Source organism: Aplidium turbinatum, chromosome 3, assembly GCF_918807975.1.
Source record: "Aplidium turbinatum chromosome 3, kaAplTurb1.1, whole genome shotgun sequence".
Classification (NCBI taxonomy): domain Eukaryota; kingdom Metazoa; phylum Chordata; class Ascidiacea; order Aplousobranchia; family Polyclinidae; genus Aplidium; species Aplidium turbinatum.
In genome coordinates this window covers 8,042,377-8,063,616 of record NC_137474.1, presented here as the reverse complement: position 1 = coordinate 8,063,616, position 21,240 = coordinate 8,042,377, and the positions used below count along the sequence as shown (strand labels likewise).

At 38.5% G+C, this 21,240-nt stretch overlaps 1 protein-coding gene across 1 annotated transcript; it reads left to right on the top strand.

Moving 5' to 3' along the window:
- Positions 1–218: 218 nt before the first annotated feature.
- Positions 219–19,811, top strand: LOC145766398 (leucine-rich repeats and immunoglobulin-like domains protein 1). Its single transcript, XM_082578104.1, has 20 exons — positions 219–511; positions 1,049–1,126; positions 4,284–4,352; positions 4,676–4,753; positions 5,868–6,002; positions 6,298–6,468; positions 6,900–7,043; positions 8,067–8,138; positions 10,565–10,636; positions 11,493–11,636; positions 12,289–12,525; positions 12,802–12,959; positions 13,190–13,362; positions 13,670–13,794; positions 14,284–14,458; positions 16,283–16,604; positions 17,157–17,432; positions 17,666–17,830; positions 18,061–18,165; positions 18,310–19,811. Exons 1-20 carry the CDS (start codon positions 264–266, stop codon positions 18,957–18,959), a joined length of 3,597 nt encoding a protein of 1,198 aa, XP_082434230.1. The 5' UTR covers positions 219–263; the 3' UTR covers positions 18,960–19,811.
- The last annotated feature ends 1,429 nt before the right edge of the window (positions 19,812–21,240 follow it).

The window sequence follows — 21,240 nt, the reverse complement described above, 5'->3', positions numbered from 1 at the left end:
GAGATAAGAGTAAGTAATTTGAATAACTCAGTTTTTTCAAGGTTTTTTGCATCATACGCATTGCTGTGGTAATGAAATAAAAAGTTGGCTACAGTAGTTTAGTTTAGATGTAACTTATTAAACTGATACATATTAATACATTCCGCAGGTATGGTGCAGTTTTCTTGTTGTAAAATCAGAAGCTTTGATGACTTTATTAAAGAAAAGCAATTTTAAAGCACTTTGCCCATTTCATTTCTGCAAGCAAAATTAGCTCAACAAATATGCCATTGGACAGAAGAAAGCATTATTTTCCTTGTCAAATAATAAACATTTTGAAAGCAAGATTTTTGTGTTATGTGTTTGTTACGATTTGTTGTTGGCCATCTTGTGTGCAAGGAAAATCAGAGCAAAGCACACCAAGTTCTTGTCCGGTTCAGTGTACTTGTTCATTTAAAGAAAAACTCGTCAACTGCAGCAATCGAAGCTTAAGAAAAATACCTCATCCAATTCCAGCTTGGGTTGTGACTTTGTGAGTAAACGTTTTCTAAAAAGTGATTTTGATTTATGATAAACACAAGAAATGCCTAATTTTAACAACATTTTTCAACTTTAAATATGACTGGAGCTTACTGATCATCACCTGCAGTCCTGCACCATACACTAAACACAAAACAATTTAGTTTAGTTACAATTGCCTTGAAAACACTGTTTAGTGTTGACTTGTAAACACTTTTTATAGTGATGATTTTACATGCAATAAAAATAGTACGGTAATTCAGAACTGTTGCGATAGTAAATTTTATTGCCTTCTTATAGGAAGTGCTTCACAATACAGGAAACAATTAAGGGAATATTGAGCTTCATTTGGTTAATGATTAATCCTCATTTTTAGACCAATGCACTCATTAACGATGTCAACTTGATTACCCTATGTGTTTTCTAAGATATGATAGCCTGTTATTAACCTGCAACTTGAAATATTCTCGATTTTTCGTATAGGATCCGTTGTTTTTATTGTTATCTTTGATTGTTTTTATTTATTTGGACATGCATTTTAATTTTACAGGAGCTTTCGTAATAACAAGATCACTGGAAGCGAACTTCAAACTGAAAAATTTCATGATTTTTCTGATTTGCAAGAAATGTACGTATCTGCATGTTTTGTACAGTAAAGTTTGTTGAATTTTTTGCTTTATGCATATATACTTGACAAAGTCCACATTTTGAACCAATGCTCTCTACTACTATATTCTTTCCACAGTCCATTGAAGAAAATCAAAGATGTGTTGGTTGCTACTTACATAACTTGTTTTTTAAATTAAAAAGATATTATATCATACTAATGTGAAAGTGCTCTTTGCAAACTAAATTTGTTAAAAGTTGAAAACCACTGACTTATCTGTATTGCACAATACACAAACTTTCAACTATTACTAAGTTTTAGTTTTGAGAATTGGATACCAAAGTAAATATTGAAGATAGGTACTGTTTGTCTAGATTAGGTGTTATCTTATCTGTTAGTTTTTTTTAAAAACTTTGAGTGGTCAGTCTTAATGTTACTTAGTCTACATTTGGATGGTAAAATATCACAAAGATTGTCATCTTATTTATATTTTTTGTACCACAAGCTCTTCATGATTTTTATTGTTTTTTATTGTTATTTTGAGTAGCAATAGTCTTGCATTAAAAAGCAATCTGCAAAATAACCAGCTCCAGCAGTCATAATAATTTCTTTGGTTTGATATTCTTTAAGTTATATCTCATGCAGATTTTTATTCTCAAGAAATAGAATTTGTTATTTTGTTGGATAACCTGGCAGTAGCAAACTCTCTTTTTGAACCTTTGGATTGAGCAGCTTCATTTCGATTGTGATATCAATAATGAGTGTTTTGTATAGTGCTGTATCCAACTACCAATCTTAGATAAAGTAACTTATCAAGTTTCTGTTCATCTTTTTTTTCTAACTTGAAAAAACACCCCAGTAAGCAGTCAATACAAAAACAAATCCATTCCTCCTTGATGTCAACATGGGGTCCGTCCACATTCAATTTGTTTCGGTTTCATTTTTTTTACTTCTACAATGTATATACAATATTTTATTCAACAACAGCTCAAACGTTTGTGTGCCCAGTTCCCTGGGAAATGACAACTTGCAGATGTCCAGAAACGTCACACTCAGCATGATGTGTCGGCACGTTTGTTACAAGCAGCGGGGTTTAGCTTTTATTGGCGGCATCATGCTATGCCATTAACGCCTCTCAAGCTGATTAAACGCCATCAGAACCCCACTGACTGCTAATCCCCTTTCAATCTGCAGCCAGCTTTTGCTTGTCTAATGAAGCAACTGGATTGAATTACCATTTGTGCTTTTTCCAAATTCTGGCAAATTGTCTCCACCAATATGGATAAGTAATTTCTGACCAATAGCAAGGCAGTGAATTATTTACTTTATTTGATATGTCCATATCGGCTTTTTGTTTTTGTCAAATAAAAATATGTCTTGTTTCTACCTGGCAACCACTAAAATCAAAACAAAATTGTGTTGGAGATAGTACATGATGTAAGAAGTTTATTAGTGTATTCCTGAGAACTGTGAGAGTGTCTGTTGTACGGGAAAAAATGTTGTCACTATTTTGCTTCAAGGTAATCTGTCACAAATTATACCTTGTTGAAATGAAGGATTTATTTGTGGCTGGCATTTAGAAAAAAACTGCCAGTGCAAAGTTTTAAATTGAAGATTACTTCATCAAACCTTTTCGATGAAACATTCATTTTTCAAGTATTACGTTTTTTTCTGAGATTGGCTTGGTGTTCCACAATATTTTTGTATAACAAGGAATGAAAAACATTGGTCTAATGACCTTGCGCACTGCTTCTCATATTTTCACTGTTTGATTTTATTACTTATTTGCTATTCAAATCACTGTAAAGGGCTTTCACATTTTTGTCGTTTAGTTAAAAATTTTTCTTCTACCAAATAAATAGAACCTAACTTTAATGGCTATGTGGGAGTTGCTTGTCAAACTTGCGTCACTTGATCGCATTTTCACGTCGATAAATGTTGAATTTAAAAAAAAAGGAAATTTATTGTCCAGGTATTCATGTGTTTGCCTGCTGAGAAGCAGGTTTTTCATTGGCGTTTTTGAATGGGCTGCGTTTATTGCTCTTTCGCTCTTCCTTTGTGCAAATTGCTATTAAATCTGAGTAGCATATGGTGTGTCCTCGTTCGCGGAAATTTCTGTGTTTATCTAATGCTCAACTGAGTTAGTTTTATATTTATTCACCATCTCTCAACGTTGGACTTGCTGAAGTGTATTTGCTTAGGTTGCAGATAAAAAAGTAGCTTTTTACTCTTTAGGCACGATTTCTGCTTTGTCTTATCAGGTTTGTTTGAAGACCCACTACCTTTTCTGGAGTGGTAACCAAACATTTCTTCTTGGTGCGATGATTTCGCTATGTCACATTTTTGTTCTAAGATGATGTTGTGTATCCTTGAGGTGATTCCTTGCACGTGTTGCAAGTAACATTATGCCCATTGGATATTGAAGCATAATGATGTTTTATAGTTTTTTCCAGTTCACGCATTTTATGTTAAATTTATTTATACCTATTTTAAAATTTGTGGACACCGCTCATTTCACGCTTTGCAGGTTGCCAAAGGACATGAATGATTAAGGTATATCAGTGTTCTATCACATATCCGTCAGTTACATTGACGCAACATTAACTTATATTGAGGAAACAAATACGGACAAAGCACAAGCGCCTGAATTGCTGGGTTCGATTAAATGTCTTCAGGCGCGGCAGTTGAGCTGTAGGGCAGCCAGTGCCATACATACACCGCCACTGCACCCTACAATTGCTAGATTCTTTGAAATCAAATGCGAAAGTGTGAAATGATCTGTTTGCTTTTCACGCCTCAGCGATTCTTCTCTCTCGCACTATGAGCTAGTTTTTCTTTCTTTGACCGTCTTACAATTGTGACGTCATAATGGTCATTTGGAGGCGGCAATTGGGCTGAAGTGTCACTAAATGACTGGGAACATGGGATGCGCTGTTGTTACGTAGATTTGAGGTATCATTTTTGCTTCGCAATGCAAAAAAGAAAAGTAATTCATATTGTTTCAATAAACAAACTCCTGTCTTTTCGTTTCAGGACAGATCTTATCAACAGACTTGTCTGTTTACTTTAGGTTTATTAACCAGTCCAATAGCTACTGTCCCAGCTGTGCTACCATCCAGCCTTGTTATTTGTCTTGTCACAACGACAATAACATTTGCCTTTATTATTATCTTTGCAGAGACTTCAGTGACAATCGTCTAAATAAGGTTAATTTATCTCTGCAGGGCGTTCCCTCGCTCAGAACATTGTAAGTGTTTTGCCTTTAATGTGGAATTACTTAGATTAGCTAGTGGGGATAAATAACATTAATTTAGTTGTACCCTCCTTAGCACAGGTGTGCCTTATGTGTTCAACTGTTTATGTAAAGTTTTTCGACAGCCACCTTTTAAAAATATCTTGTGAAAGTAAATATTTTTGTTTTTAAAGGTACATTTTTATCTTTTAGATCGTAATTGGCTTCTGTTGTCCAGAATTTGCTATGAAAACAATAACATGTGATAACTCCCTCTTTCTGTGAACTTTTTATTAGCAAACTGTACTTGCTTTAAACAGTGGAGAATTGAATTTCAGGCGATTTGATCACTGCACCTTGTATGCGTTTCCCGTCATAAAGGGAGGTGTTTCCAACAATATCACGCAACTTTCTCTGTGAGTATGATGTTTTTGCAGCTCTTTAATTGACAAAACTGTTTAAAAAGTAAATCAAATCTTGTTGATTCAAACAAAACCATGATTCAACGTCACCAGATGCGTTTTCTTCATGTAAAGTTATTTGACAAAGGTCTTCACAAAACCGTACAAAATTACGTCAAATTAACTGAGCAAATTGGGACAGTGAAATGCGGTTTTTGTTTCAACGAAAAAACTGTTTACTTGCCAGTATCCCTATTTGATTGGACGGTATTACCTTCGCTATACAAATCTTTTAACGAGTGATAAAGGTTAAAGACGCGGCAACTAAATGGAAAAATTAAAGCCATAAAAATGTTTCATCATTTTTTTCTTAGAAGCATCTTTTTGATCTTCTGGAAACTTTCACTTGCAAATTGTGATTTTGCATTGTACTGTTGAGGTTTTGTGCTTCTCTCTTTGCGTTTCGAAACTTAACTTTACCGTGTTTTCTTGTTAAGTTTCACTTGTATTTATTACCCAGCCAGTAAATCGATGTTAAAAAAGACTAATTTGCTAAGTCGGTGATGCCGGAAAAAGCAGTGACGCGATAAATAGTGTTTTTTCCATCATCAAGTGAATAACAAAATTGGCAGCACCTGTTTGCACTTTCCAGTCCTTGAGCGAACAAATAACAAATATAGGGACGGGAAAATGTCCAAAATTAAATCTTGAAGCAGATTTATTTACACTGACACATATTCGAGTGTTTTCTGGCGCGGCTATAGTACTCTCTGGCGCAGTGAAGTTTTCCCAGCTGGAAAAGCATAGCTTAATGGCGTTGAATCGTTGGTTGAATCGATGTTCCTCTACGTTGCATCGAACAAAAGTGACAGATGTACTTTGCTAGGCTAAAGAAGTTGAATAAATCGGATTTCTGTGAGTACCTGGCTTAACTTAGAAGCCTATTTTCTGTCTGACTACTTGGTAGCATTTGGATAAGTTTCCTCAAAAGTTTCTACCGTTCAAGAAATTCAAACAAGATTCTCGATTGAAATATTGATTGAGTGTATCTCTAGCCTATCTTATGCTGTTTTTAAACGCATTGAGTTTTCTTTAGTGCATAATGAGAACGAACTGCGTCCATTTTCAGATCTCACAATACCATCACTCAATTGGGCGACTCTTTGAAGAGCTGGCCATCTTTGCATCGATTGGATTTAAGTTTCAATAGGGTTCGTTTCGTGCCCGATATGACGTTTCACAGACAGAACTTTCTATCAGAAATGTGAGTTTTTTAAAATTTGTTAGACGTCAGATAGCGTGATGTCTATTAGATATCAGAAGATGCATGATTATGGGAAAGAATAGACTTTGTTACACAAATCTCCTACTGAAGGGTGCTGAGCAAACAGTGAAATGTCTTTGACCATCATACCACAAAACGTTGTGCTGCTGTTTTGTCTGATGCACAAGTTAATTAATCAGCACTCTTCCCCATGTACGTATTTATAGTGATTTTTCAACCAGCCTAAATCATTGTAAAGTTTTTAACCAAAGAAACACGTTTTTTTCCTCTCCAGAATCTTTCACAAGAACAGGATCTCATGGATAGGCAGACGTGCCTTCACTGGTGCCAACTCACTGCAGCATTTATCTCTCAGTAGAAATAGAATAAAAGATTTGAAAAACCTCACGCATTCCGACATATTGGATCAGTCGTGCGTTGGAGACTTGCGAAACCTTCTTTATTTGTAAGTCAGCTTTATTTCACACTTTTCACTTTGCGACGAAGTGCTAATGTGTACGCAGTGAGGAGATTGGATGCATTTTTCCACAACGGTCGAAAGGATAGCTGATTACTTGTAATGCTGTGGGTGATTTAACCTTTCGACACCATTATGTCATTTTAAGTCTTGTATATATCCTATCTTCCGAAACGCAATGCATCGAAGAAGCATTCGAATTCAGGTGTTAATTGTACTAGTTAAATTTCACGTGTTTTTCGCCTTGTCGTGCTTGTTATACTGTATGTCGCAAGCGTGAGAGCTTTTGATTTTCATTTCAAATCACTTTCAATGAGTTTTCAGAATGAAGTTGCATCATAAGTTGATCATCGAATGACAAAGATATCCTGGCAATTATAGCAGCAACTCTTAAAACAGCAAATTTATTATGATTGCAGAGATCTGAGCAAGAATCACATAGGAAAAATAGACGGTCTCACGTTTCAAGGAATGTGTCGGCTTCAGACCTTGCTGCTCGACGACAACAGCATAGCCACTCTGCGCGACGCTGCCTTCTACAGCCTGAAAGCTCTTGTCAAACTGTGAGTGTTGTGAAGTGGTGAAAATCTGGTAGATTCTACGCCGTGAAACGTTGCCGTTGTGAAATGATGGCTCAGATGGCTTTCAAAATGATGGCATGGCTGATGTTGAAAAAATTACGAATATGGGAGTTTGATTCAAAGCAATTTGAAAAATCGTTGACGGTTTTATGCTTTTTCCCAACTACCGACATCTGTTTGTTTTTACGCTAGTTCAACGTCTGTAGACTTTGATGCAATAGAAAAAGAGAAATATTTTACTGGCTGAATTAGCAGACAAACATAAAACTAAGTTTCGTGTATCACTAACAGTAACAGACCTACCCAGTTTCTAGCACTAGTTGCAACGTTCATCTGATGAAATTGAAAGTAAAAGCAACAACAAACAGGATGGTTTATTGCTTCACTGACGTTTCGCGCACCATGACAATGCGCATCCTCAGAGCGAATAACATACAAATTAGTGCTAGTGCTAGAAACGATAATTGTCCTGATGAACACCCAAACTTTTCAGTAATCAGACCTACCCAGACAGTAAATCAGTCGTTTCAACGTCAACATCTGCAGACGTTGAATCAATGTAAAAAACGACTGATTTGCTATCTGGTCATGTCATACATGTTTTTGTTTCATTTTTTGCTGTTTGTTTTTTGGGTTTAGTGGCCGTGCTAACTACAGACATATAGCCTACTACATGATTTACTCAGGCACGTTTTAAACCTTTCAAGGTTTTGCCACCTTTTCCCTTTCATTGACGTGCTGGTAGGCCTATATCGACTATTTTAATTAGTAGTATCTTTTTCGTCCCGGACGCGTTAATGACGAAAAATAAAATGAATGAATGAATTTTTAACTTTGAATTATATCAATAAGGCGACTTTCTTCTGTATCAAAGTTTTATTGCTCAGCGTGGATCAAAAATTAAACCAAGAACTTCCATGTTTCTAAATGTAAATATTTACATTCATTGATTAATGATTACTGTAGCTGGACGAGTCTAATGTAGATCATCATTTTGTGTCGCAGGAACATGGACAACAATTACATAACGTCTGTATTCCAAGAGTGGCTCTTTGACCTTGAATCGCTGCAAATATTGTAAGTTATTTCCCAGCTGCTGTATTATGCTTCAAGGTTTCCGGACAACAAAATTTGTTATTTTTGCATTGATTCAACGCATGTAGACGTTGAATCAATGTAAAAATAATGGATTTTGCAGTCTGGGAGCGTGTTTGTTGTAAAAAAGGGTGTCATGCTATTTTTTAATACTAAGCTTTGTATTCTTGTGCCTTATCTTTTTTTTAACTAAAAAAGAAACTTATCGTGTTGAAATGGCACTACATCGGGGTTAGCCAGGAATTTATACATAGTACTTTTTAAAAAGACTAATTGGCTGACTGAGGTTTACTACACATTGCCTATTCTGACCATTGTTGCCCTTCTCAGAGGTGACCCCAAGCCTAAAAAACTGAAACTATTATTCAGCCGAATTGAATACCGCGATTAGCTTTGCCATGCTGTGAGGCTGGCTGGCTTTCAAAAGTGTTGATTATCTGAACGTAAACATTTCAGTATAATCCAAGCTATTTCCAACCAAGCTTTATTTACGTCCTTGAGCCACACCAAAAGGTGCACTTTTGCCAAGAAGCTTTCTCGTAAATAATCATTAACTGAACATGGACGTTGCATCTCATGCAATGGTATTGGTTAGTCATTCCTCTTGATAAAGCGTGTTGTTGATGAATCCAAGGACGTTAAATCGACGTCTAAATGTATAGACTCACAGCGAAAGCGTTGGTTTGCACAACTGACAACCAAGTTGTCAACACTTTGCATTAGTTTGACGTTTGCCGCTGTCAAAATGTTGTAAAAGTGATAACTTTTGAGTTGAGTTCTCAAACTGTGATTTTTACTTTGTAAGACAGGTGCGCTCTGCGCATGCCTTAATTAGATAATGATGTGCCTATTAAAGTAGATGTAGCTGCTTATTTATGACACTGGACGGGTGGGTCGATGCCCTGTGATGTGTTGATGTAGTAAGGATCAGTGAATTAAAGGCACCAACAAGAATTGTCAAAAAACGCCCATCAATGATTTTATTATGATTAATTACATTTGGGATTTTGGTGTTTCTTGCATTCACAAAGACGCGCAGTGGTGTGTTGTGCTTCGCATTAAAAAATCGGGTTTGTATTTTTATTCTTCCAATGCTTCTGATACTTTTCGTACCGTACAATGAGCGGCAAGCCAACTGTTTAAAATGTAGACCCAAATCCGCATTATATGTAGCGAACATTCGCATGGATTTGAATATTTGGGCATGAAGATTGGATTTTGAGTTGATGATGTTTTGGTTGGTTGTTTTTTTTTCTGGCCTTAAATAGGTTTTGAACGATCAGAAAATGATTGAGTCATATTTAAGACAAAACCCACAAAATGGATGACATTGTTTAATTAGGTGTAGATACTCCTCCATTTGCTGGAGCATGTTAAAAGGACCAAGTCACCAAACAACACATACTTTTCATCGAATCAAATTAAAAATTCTGAATCACACGAAATCATGAATGTGAAGTTGATTTGACCAAAGGACACTTCTTAAATTTTCGTCACAGTCGCAAAAACCTGGCAAATTACTCCAAAGCACGATACCAAGTGCTTGGATTTTCAAGACTAGGCTGTATTTTTGCAAATCAGGACTGCACCCGGAAATTTGTTGATTTCTCAGTTTGTAAGATTGAAATTTATTTTGTGTTGTCAATGTTGGTTATTTTCAAAATTTCAGTTGTGTCAATTAAGGAAAAAAATACTTACTCTATTTGAGCGCATTGACTTGGTGTTTAAATTTGGATTGAAACGATTGAACTTGCATCGATTCGTTGTAATCGTGCTTTTGAGATCCCCACAACGATTGCAAGCGCAAAAGAATTGTGTCATCTTACCGGGTCTAATGTTTGGCCACCTGCGTCTGGTTGCTCGCAATGCCAGTTCTTTATTGATCACTCAGCCAAGACGCGAGGATTCGTTTAATTTCCGCCGCCCATTGTGCCCGATTATTTGTTTCAATATGACGAGGAGATTGGCGAAATAGCTGTGGAGAGCGATCATTACTATTTTTACGTTGTTGCAATGGCGCTGGGTGTTGAGTTTACGTGACATCCTTTCTGGAATAACAAACCGACTACGAAGAGTCGTTTATTGCGAGGTTCCATTGCAAATGGAACTTGTCTAAATTATTCATGGCAGTCTTTAATTTTGCGCTTAATCTCAAGTTATATTTTGGGCTCATTTTTCATAATTGCTTGAGACTTTATTGTTTGTGACTTTTCAGTGTTTTCAAAACACACTCGTTTCCGCTTCCATATCCGTCATTTGTGACGTGTTTTTATTATCTCGAAACGTTGATTCAACATAGATTGGACAACATTTCGATCCTAGTTTCAAAAGAAAGTGACCAGAATGTCACATGAGAATGAGCCGTGAAATTTCACCGACTTTTGTGACCTGTCCTATTTCATTTCTAGGTCCCTGGCTCATAACAATATAAGTTCGATTCGCTCCGATTCCTGGAAGTTCTGTAAAGCCTTGCAGCAACTGTGAGTAGACGAATTTTTCATGAATTCGTAGTTTTGTCATTAGTTTGGTGTCGCTCGATTAAGTGAAACAATTTCAGGCTTCATCAAAGCGAACCTCACTCATTTTTTTTACATCAATTCGACGTCGGTCAATGTAAAAACTACCGCTGTTTCCGAGGCATTTCAAGTTGTAATGAAATACGTGGTAACAGGTGTTATTTCAAACACAGACTATTGAGAGGTGTCAACTCTTAGATTCTAATAAAACGTTTTTGTCTCCACACCTGTAGCTGGTTGTGTTTTTCCGGCCAGAAAATTTTGCCTTTTTTACGTCGATACAACGCATGCAGACGTTGAATCAATGTAAAAACGACCGATTTCTTGACCGGTTATGGCATTTGCCACCCTGTTCAACACAGGAAAAGAATTTAATAAAGTTAATAAGCGTTTCAAGTACAGTGGCTGTTAGGAATTATCTTCATTGATTCGTAGCTTGCTGTATTCAAAATAACCAGCTGCTCCTCTCTCATTATATTTTGTGCCATTTTGTTCAAGCTTGCCAAAGCACTTTAAAATTTGCGGTTTTGATGAAAAATAGTTTAGTCAAAATATTAAATAATTATCATTTCTGTGGACCATTGCCTGCAGCGCTGTAAGGTTTGTTTGTTCCATGGCTATGATTAGCGTTTTATGGTCTTTTATCGCGCTCTTTTTTAAATAAAATATGTGCTGTTTGAATAAAAATTAGCGTTAAGTTTTATGACAAAGTTGTTTAAGCCGCTTTTACAGTATGTAACTGGGAAATTGAGCGCCGGGTGTATCAAAGGCAGCTTTTTTCTTCGTACACCCTAACTTTTCCTACAACATATCTTTTCAGAAACTTGAGTCACAATGATCTAGGTATTCTTCCAAGTGAGAACTTTCAACCTTTAACATCTTTGAAGAACCTCGACATTGGCCACAACTCAATACTTGTTGTGGAGGACGGAGCTTTCAAAAACCTGGTTTCCCTGCTTACTCTGTGAGTTTGTTTTTCGAAGCGATTTCATCAACAATCTCCTAATTTGGAATTTGAAATTCTTTTGAAATTGAATCACTTTTTGATAATGTTTTGCGATGTTTTATGTAGTCTGTTAAAATTTATTTTTCCGTTTGGTCTCTGTTCACTATTGTATCATTCAGGCGACGTTTGATTATATTAACTTTTCCTGTCGTCATCGCTTTTGAACGGTTTCCAGCTGTAAAAACTGTTGTAAAATCAGCTTAAAAATTATTTTTTATTTTATGGTCCAGGTAGGTCTGATGTGCGAAGCGTAATAGAAGTTTTACGACCTTGTTTGATCTTTTTCCAGACAGCAAATCAGTCCTTTTTTACATTGATTTAACGTCAGACGTTGAACCAATTTAATTTAAGTCAATTTAACGTCAGACGTTGAATCAATGTAAAAAAAGCTGATTTGTCGTCTGAGTTCGAACCACCAGATAAGAATTTCTAAACCAGTCAGTGAATCAGTCCTTTTTACGTTGATTTAACTTCTTTTAACGTTGAAACAACGTTAAAAAGAGGTAATTTTTGTGGTTAAAAAACTAATTAAGAACCAGTGTCGGTCTAAAGTAGCAGAGCAAAGTGGTCACTTGGTCAGAAATTAATTGAAGGAAACTTCTTTTTTCAGCGACCTGTCTTACAACCGCATTTCTAGCATGGTGGAAGACATCAGTGGGGCTTTCACTGACTTACGCCAGCTCAACAACTTATCGCTACGCTCCAACAAGATCAGGTCATTGTCGGCTGAAGTATTGCGTGGAGCAGAAAGCGTCACGTACCTCGACCTACGTCAGAATGACGTCACGTCGATTCAAAATCGCACTTTTGATGGATTTTTAAATCTGAAAAAACTGGATCTAGACAGGTAATTTTTCGAACAGATTTGATGGCTTTTGGTGTACTTCAAAATCACTCAACTGAATGGTGAAGTTTATCCCTTCCAGGGTTCGTTTCTGTTTCATCCTACCACAATGCCTTTTGCATAAAAGTAACTTTTTTTGTAATTTTTCACATTTTGAAGCCATTTTCATTGTCAAACATCTTAGAACTTTGTAATTGATAGCCATTGTTGTTTCAATCACAACTTAGCAGGTCAGAGACTATGTGGGTTAACTTACATACAACGTCTTGTTACTGACAGCACGTCGCTTCTCTGCGATTGCCAACTGGCATGGTTCTCCCAATGGCTTCGCGCTCACCATGGAAACATGACGTCACAAATAGATGCCCGTTGCTTTCATCCACCCCGCCTGAAAGGCCGAAACGCGGCCGAAGTGCAACCCGATGAGTTTGAATGTGGTTAGTTTGAGGTCTTGTGGCTTTTTGCAACCGCTTCCTGTTTCATATCTAAAACGTAAAAAAACTCTTTTTTATGTATAATGTCAGCCATCTTCGATATGAACAAATAATTTTAATAACTGAGAACTTCATTTTCAATGTCTGTGAAAACAAAATTAGTGTTTATTGTTCTGATGACTTCAAATAAAGATTTGACAATTCGGTTGACGATGCTTCTCTGCTGCCACCAGGTGAGCATCCGGTTCCAACGTTGCTGCAGCAACCGAGCATTTTGACGTCATACAAAGGGGAGAACGTCACTTTGGAGTGCAGCGCTAGCGCGACATTAGCAGTTGTTCAAGCTCCTTCCAAACATTCCAGCGTCGAGATGTCTGTGACATGGAGGCGGGGTTCGGCGAGAGATGTGAGTTTAACTGAAAGTAGCCAATTGTTTTCATGGAAGTTTAATAAATTGATCCTTGAAAGTTGAAACGTCGATATGACAATAACTCAGGTCAGACGCAAAGTGCGCCAGCGCAGAACTCGCAGCGCGACAATTTTCAGCAAGTTTTTATTTGACAAGAAATTTTCTAACATGAGACTTTTGGAGTTTTCATTCAACTTGCATGACGTTTAATGCCCAAAACGACTGATTTGCCGTCTGGAGACGTCCACGATGCTTGAGACGTTACTTTTGCGTCAGTTTATGTCAAAAATTTCATTTGTTTAAGATCATCGATCCGGAAGGAGCAGGAGCTCGCATCCGAAACCAGCAGAGGCAGGAAGGAGGACACATGTTTTTCACAAGTCTTCTGCTGCTTTACAACGTCGGATACAATGATGAAAAAGACTACAGGTCAGTGAAACAAAGAAAGTGAATTATTTTTCAACAGTTGAAAAATTTAACCATTGTATTTTGACGTTGTTTCAATGTTATATTTGGTGGATTTGGTTTTGAATCTTTATCCTCGGAGTGACAAAGCCTTGATTGGTTATTCCTGGTAGTTTCGCATACTTGTAGAGGCTCTTGACGCAGGGCCGGTAACCGAGATTGGCAGAGTGTAGTTTTCCGATTGTTGAAGTGTTGTTGTCAGGGAGTTATTCCATTCACTAGGTGCCGCTGAATGGAGAGCAGTCCTGAAAATGCGTTGCTCAATCGCACACCCCGAGAGTCGAACTTGCGCCGCGTGATCTTGAGCCGGGCGCGTAACCACTGAGCTAACAGGCCGCCTTGGTTTGATAAAATCGCATATTTGTCATGAGCTCTCGCTTCAAAGTCTTGTGTATACGATTATGACTACACGCTTGTCATGTGTTAATTTTCTCTTGGTTTTCTTCCTTGCAGTTGTGTGATAAACAACGATTTCGGGCACGCTATGTCCACCCCTGCGCGATTGAAGGTGGTCGCTCTCCCCCGCATCACGGTGAAGCCAGAAAACAAAACCATCAAATTTCGAACGGAAGTCGAGATAGGTTGCCAGGCAACCGGGCATCCCCTCCCGGAAATTTCCTGGGAAAAGGTCAGTTTTTAGTGCAATATAAAGCTTGTGCCACCTTTCCCGCAAAAAATACGATTCCGTCAGTTGATGATTTATAAACGTTTTTCACCACATTTCAATTGTTTGCTGTTGCTTGTGCAATGTGCATGCATAATATTACAGGGGGGCCCAGCGAAGTGTGGACAAATTAAAGTTAGATTTTTTCTGTTATATGAAGGCCAATAAAAACAACTCATATGTCAAATAAAAGAAAAAAAATGTATTGTCTTTACACTCTTTAATAACATTCAAGAATTATTCAACAAATCCACCTTTTTACTTGATAACCTGACGGAGACGAGAGATCACATGTGCAATGCACACTGCACAGTTTCAGCGTCAATTTTTGCCCAGGATTTGGTCAGTTTTTGCTTTAGAACCTCAACGCTTGAGTGGGATACAGCGCAGGACATCTGCTCCAAGATAGACCATTTGCCAAAGTCCATTGGATTTAAATAAGGAGAAAATAGATCCCATAGATGCTTGGGTCAAAACGACTTGAAATTGCCTTTGCACCAGTTCTAGACCAATCTGGCTTTGTGAGAGGTCGCTCCATCCTGCTGAAGTGTAACTCCTTCATTTCCAATGACTTTCCACATTCAAGGAACAACTTCGTCCTTTACCATCTTCACATAAACAATTAAACATGTTGGTTGAGTTTGACGCCAACCTCGATGAAAATCAGAGGTTTTGATACCTCTGGACGTAACCCCTGCCCTGCCCACACCATTATAGAAGCTGGTTTGCAGCTGAATGAAGTTCAACGTTCAACAGGCACTGAATCTTTAAATTAAACCAAATTCGATCATTTTGATTGTTCTACATGGCTTGAACAATGAATAATTTCTCATCAGTCCAGAGAACTTGTGGCTGCGTGCCATCAAGGAGCATATTCAGTCAGACGAATCTTTAATCTTTTCAATCTTTTTGTGGCATCAGAAAGTAGTTGTCGTTTAGTAATTTTGTAGAGCTTGACCTTAAGGTCCCTTACCGGCACCCTCTGGACGGTTGAACGGCTAACATGTACCTTTTTAGCAAGTTTTCTCGTGCTTCTTCCAGTATTCTATTGCAACTTTTCTCTTATGTTTTTAACGAGTTTTTTGGTTCATACCGACCTCTCTGGGGTGCTACTATTGGTAAGCAGCTATCAGCCACTCTGAACTTTTTTACTACCTTGTATACACCAGAACGACTCAATGCATTTCAAAACCTTAATCTTAGAAAGTGATAGCCCCTTATAACAGTGCATTTCAGTTTTTGCCACAGGTGTAAGTTTAATTTTCCAGAAAATTTATAGAATATTAGTAATCTAGGATGATTAATTGATTATACTATAAATCTGTAAAAAAGACAAATAATTTAGCAATCGGGAAATGTGTTTAAATTTAATATGAAATTTAGTCCACACTTTGCTGGGTCACCTTGTACTTACTTTGCTGCGTAACGTGCTCTTTGAACGGACATTTGTTCGATATTATCCACAGCACGTTGCTGCCAAGACACTTAAAGGCAATTTGAAAATATGAAAATTGCCTTTCTTGACTTACTATCCACTTCATGCAAAATTATCAAAAATTGAGCTTGAGCCAGTCTTGCTTGAGCCTAAATACAACTAAAATTCAGCTACGTGACGTCACGACCCGCGTGAGAGGTTGTTGTTTGTTGCGCGACACGTCGGATAGACATGCATTTCATCACTCGAAATACGACGTTGTTCAAATAATCCTGTTTAAGAAATCTTGATAGCGATCAACATTACGTAGTTTGATGTTAGAAACATAAAATATTTGCATCTTTATCACACAGGCGGATGGGAGCCGGTTCGCAGCTGCGGATGAGCACCGTTTGGTGCTCAGCGATGCGGCACGAAAATCACTGGACCCTGACAAGGGCAGTTCAGCAGAGCTCCGTGGAGGGGGGCGCGCTGCATCGTCGAGGTTACGAGGGGGAGGCCTGGAGTCGACTGACGAATCCTCGTTCTCCCAAAAACCAAAAAAGATTCGGGAGACAACGAAAAACATCCCTCTCCACATCAGGAATGTGAAGCCTGCTGATGGAGGCCGGTACAAATGCACAGCAAAGAGTAATGTTGGAGTGGAGTCCGCGTTCGTCACTATCACTGTGTTATGTAAGTTTTTTCAACACAATCTCTTGCTAATATCCCAGACAGCAAAATCCGTCAGTTTTACATAGTTTCAGTTTCTCCAGACGATTGAATCAATGACGGATCAACGTCTCAAGATGTACACATTCCAGACGTAAAAATGACGGACTTTGCCGTCTGGGTATTGCTAACGCAATGCGTTGTACAGCAATGATAATATCTTATTACGTTATGATGCGGCAGCGTATTTTAAAAGTTTGATGCCAGGTATTCAATTTTAGATCACTATAAATACGTTTTTTTGGAAATTTCTTAGCTTTTTTCTAGAACTCTATGATATCCTAAAGCCAGGTTCTTTTTGAATGCCATGATCGATATTTAAGTTGCCGATGTCGACATTTTAATGAATTTACGTGGCAACCCTCATTTCGTGCGTAAAATAGGCTATATTGTGAGACTGCCTCGTCAACTTGTTTCTCAACAAAAATCGAAATTAAGTTTGAAAATAAACTCAACCCGAATTCTTTTGCAGAATATTCCCGACGTATAAAAAAAACTTCCCATTCTTTTTTCTAGACCCGCCAAGCATAGAAAATATGCCTGGTGAGACCAATGCTGTACGCGGTGGTAACGCGGTACTCAAGTGCATGGCAAATGCCCACCCAGCCCCAGAAATCACCTGGTATGTGAACGACATCCAGCTGAAGGGAACAGCTCGTCACTTCTTAGCGGCCAATGGCCAATTGTTGGTCATAGTTGACGTGGGATCACGTGACGAAGGCATATACACTTGCTCTGCTACTAACTACCTTGGAACAGGACGAGGAAGAACATCACTTGTGCTTGTGGAACGTGAGTTTGTGCAGAACCTTAAAGCTTAAAAATCATTTTACGTTTTTCTTCCACAGCGGAAAGTCATACTTTTCCAGTTATGTTTTTTCAGTAAATAATTCAATGAAGGTGAAATTTTCTTCACATTTTCCGTCATAAGATGCATTTTAAAGTTTATTACTAGTAAAAAAGTCAAGACATACAGGGTTAAGTCGAATTTTGTTATTTTAATCTCCAAGATATTTGTTCCGCAGACGAAAATTCCGGCTCAGGAAGCAATGGCATTTGGGAGGCACTCAAAGAGGCTCCTGGGATTGTAGTAGCTGTGCTTGTGTGTATATTGGTTACGTCACTGGTGTGGTTGACGATTTTATGCTGCACAAGGAAAAATGACGAAGGTGCTTTCAGCACCAACACAGGTAATCTAACTAACGGTCGAATTTTCATTTTATAAGATGCGAATCTGTATTCTCAATACATAACGACTTCTTGATGTAGGTTTAACTTGTTTCTTGATGTCTAAAGTTGTTATTTTTACGTCGCTTCAACATCTGGCGTTGTTGAAACGATGCAAAAGTGACAACTTTTGCTTCTTGGGTTGCCCCAGCGTTCAAGACTACTTGTTTAATACATTTCATCACCTTTGCAGATATATCGGATCTTCCTCAAATGGACTCCTCATCTCATGACTCCCTGGATAAGTCCCACCAACTGCACTCAACTTACAATCTCTCAACTTCCTCTCGCCCTACAGGTAAATAGCAATTCATCGCACAGTAAAGTGTTGGATTCGTTTGATAAAGTTTCCTTCGACACTTTTGTAACATGTTGAATTGTTGATGTGGCATTTTTTATAGTCCACAGTCTCCTTGCGTTTCATTGTCCGTTTCTTATGCAGACCTACACAACGCCGGTGGCCGCTATTTCTGCGCCCCAGACCTTGTCCCTTCGTCGTGCCCTCCGAACGTCCACCCATACCACTTTCGGTCGGTGCCCCGCAGTGGACGGATGGATCAGCTGATCAGCCGAGATCCAGGACGTTTTCTCTCACGCGACACTTACATCCACGCACTACCACGTCCGCCCATGCGTGCTGCGTCAACGTCACACGTGCACAGCATGCAGGTGGAGCCACGCAAGGCGAGGTCGTTATACAGCGGCAGTGCAAGGTGTCTACCCGACGTGTCGCGCAACAAACAACAACTTCCCACGCGGGTCGTGACGTCACATCCGAAGCGACGACGCCGTGGAAGACGCCCAGGAAAAGAAGTGGTGAAAGAAGATGATTCCGTTATGGCTGGGTCGTCGTCAAGCGATTCAGACAATGCCGACGAGCGACAGCGATTGTTTAATCAACGTCCACCGACGCGAACGATAGCGCCGAAAAAAGGCGACGCATTGCCGTCAAATGACGAAAGAACTTCAAATAGTTTGAAGTCGAGCGCCAGTGAACATGTTCCTCCTCCTCTGGCTCCTCCAGCGGAGATAGAACCTTCAGGCGTCACAGTTGATGTTGTGTCTCCTCGCGATCGTGACCCCCCGGCTTGAGAAGGGTGCACGATTGACCCATGAGAAGAGTTTTTTCCTACTGTGAAGTAATATCAATTTTCGAGTCGACGTTTTCAAACGCAGTTATCTGGACACAACCAGTTTATTTTTAAATCTTTGGGAGTGATAAGCGGAGGCTTGAAACCAACGGTCGCCATAGTTCAAACTTCTCACTAACTTAATGTAAAAACTAGGCTTTTTCTATCGTTATGTTTCGGATGATAACTCAGACAGCAAAAATCCGTCAGTTTTACCATTGATTCAACGTCTGCAGACGTTAAATCAATTTCAAAGTGACAGATTTTGCTGTTACCATTCAACACAAACTTTTAGTTGAATCAATGACGAGCTCGGGCCACTTGTTGCAATTGTATGATTTCTAACCTTGATATATTATTATTATACGTCAAAACGACGTAAATATTGCGCAGTTTCTCGCGCATCCTATCGTGCTATGAGATTTTTTGTCGAATTGCAACAAGTTGATATGTCCTGTTGCGATGGCAACGGCAAGCACATTCGGATGGAAAGAGGTATCACTTTTTGCATCGATTCAACGTCCTAAAACATAAGTATTGACGCTGAATCGAAAAAGATAATAAGGAAATTTACTTGTTTTCATTTTGTTTTTTCAATTGACAATGCCCAATTCATGTCAGGCTTGTTTTTACGTCTTTTTCACGTTTCAAAATGTAAGAACAGTCTGATGTGGTGTTGGTGTCGCGATTTCTTCATTTTTATTTTTCATTTCGCTTCTGTCGATAGCCTTTTTATCTCGTTATTTAAATTCGTGCTCGTTCTATGACGCGAGTTGATCATGTTACGTCACTAAATCGATATAAAATGTTCATTCTCCAACTCTTTGTGTTTACTTTTAAAACGCTACATGTCATTTATAGTCTGATTGTGAAATAGCTTAGCCTTGCAAGTCTAAACTGGATGCACTACTTCAAAAAGGAAAATCTGGAAGAAGTATGAAAGAGGGTGAAGTAGCTTATCGCAAGAAATCAATTGAGCCTTTTAAATCTACGCGTGTTGTGCGGATGCATCCGATATTTTTTCAGCAAGTTTCCGATTTATAGGCCTAGTACGGCAGAGGCTCTCTCTTCATTTTGTTTCTAAGATGCCTGGTCTTCATCCCGAAACATTAGGATCGAACAGTTGTCTGCAATGAGTCCTCCATTCTCGACATCTTCAATTTTTAACTTTCTTTTTGTCAAATCACCTTTCACTGTGTCTTTCCATGTTTTCTTTGGTCTACTTCATTTCATTTTTCCTTTAGCCTATTACAGTATCTCAGCTGAGGCTGTCTTCCAAAGTAATTAAGTCAGATCGCAGGGCTTGGTTTAAGAACGTTTCATTTGTAAAATGACGAAACATCCAAATTAGGGAACGTTCAAATATTACGTAACGCCTTTTTTCCGAATTTTTGACCCCCCCTCCCCCATGTAACGCTTTTTCACTACGAATTCAGCACAAAAAACTACCATTCCGTACTCGAAAACGTTACGTAACGTTTTTCTTGAACCCCCTCCCCCCCGATGTGACGCTAACGTAACGCTTTGCATAACCCCCCCTCCCCCTCGAAGGCGTTACGTAATATTTGAACGTTTCCTTAGTGGATATCCGTTTACATAAACTCTAATCGACGCACTTGCAGAATGCAGGTTTAGTGCGCTTATTGGATTGCATCAAGGTGTGCGAACCACTCAGGGACCAGTTCTTAGGAAAGAGCCGGGCACCACATCACAAGTGGTAAAAACTTACAGCGGGCTTATGCTGTAGGATAACTATTAACTATGCAACGGCATCAAAGTGTTGAATGATGGACAGTGGCATTCTTCACAATTCTACAACATTTGAGCCAGGCGCGGATTTATGGGGGGGCCCGGGCCCCCCCGAAATTTTGTGAAAAATTGTAGAAATTGTATGTTTCCGCATCAAATAGTTTGATAAGCTTCTAAACAGCTGATATTAGTCCCTCGGCATCACAATTGATGAAAATGGTTATTTTAATGTCTATTTAATAGCATATCGTATATGTCGTAGTATCATTGCTCATATCTGTTTAGCCTTTTCTTTCTTTTTAATTGATTTTCAAATTTTCTGGCCCCCCCCCGAAAAAAACTCTTAGATTCGCGTCTGATTTGAGCCGAACCGAGCTCAATTAGTGGATTTTATGACAGATACATAATTATATGTTTTAATGTTGTTCAGTAAAATTCTAAGAAAGTAGGCTAAATATTTTGTAGGCCTAATGAACGTTAGTTTTTCAGAAAGG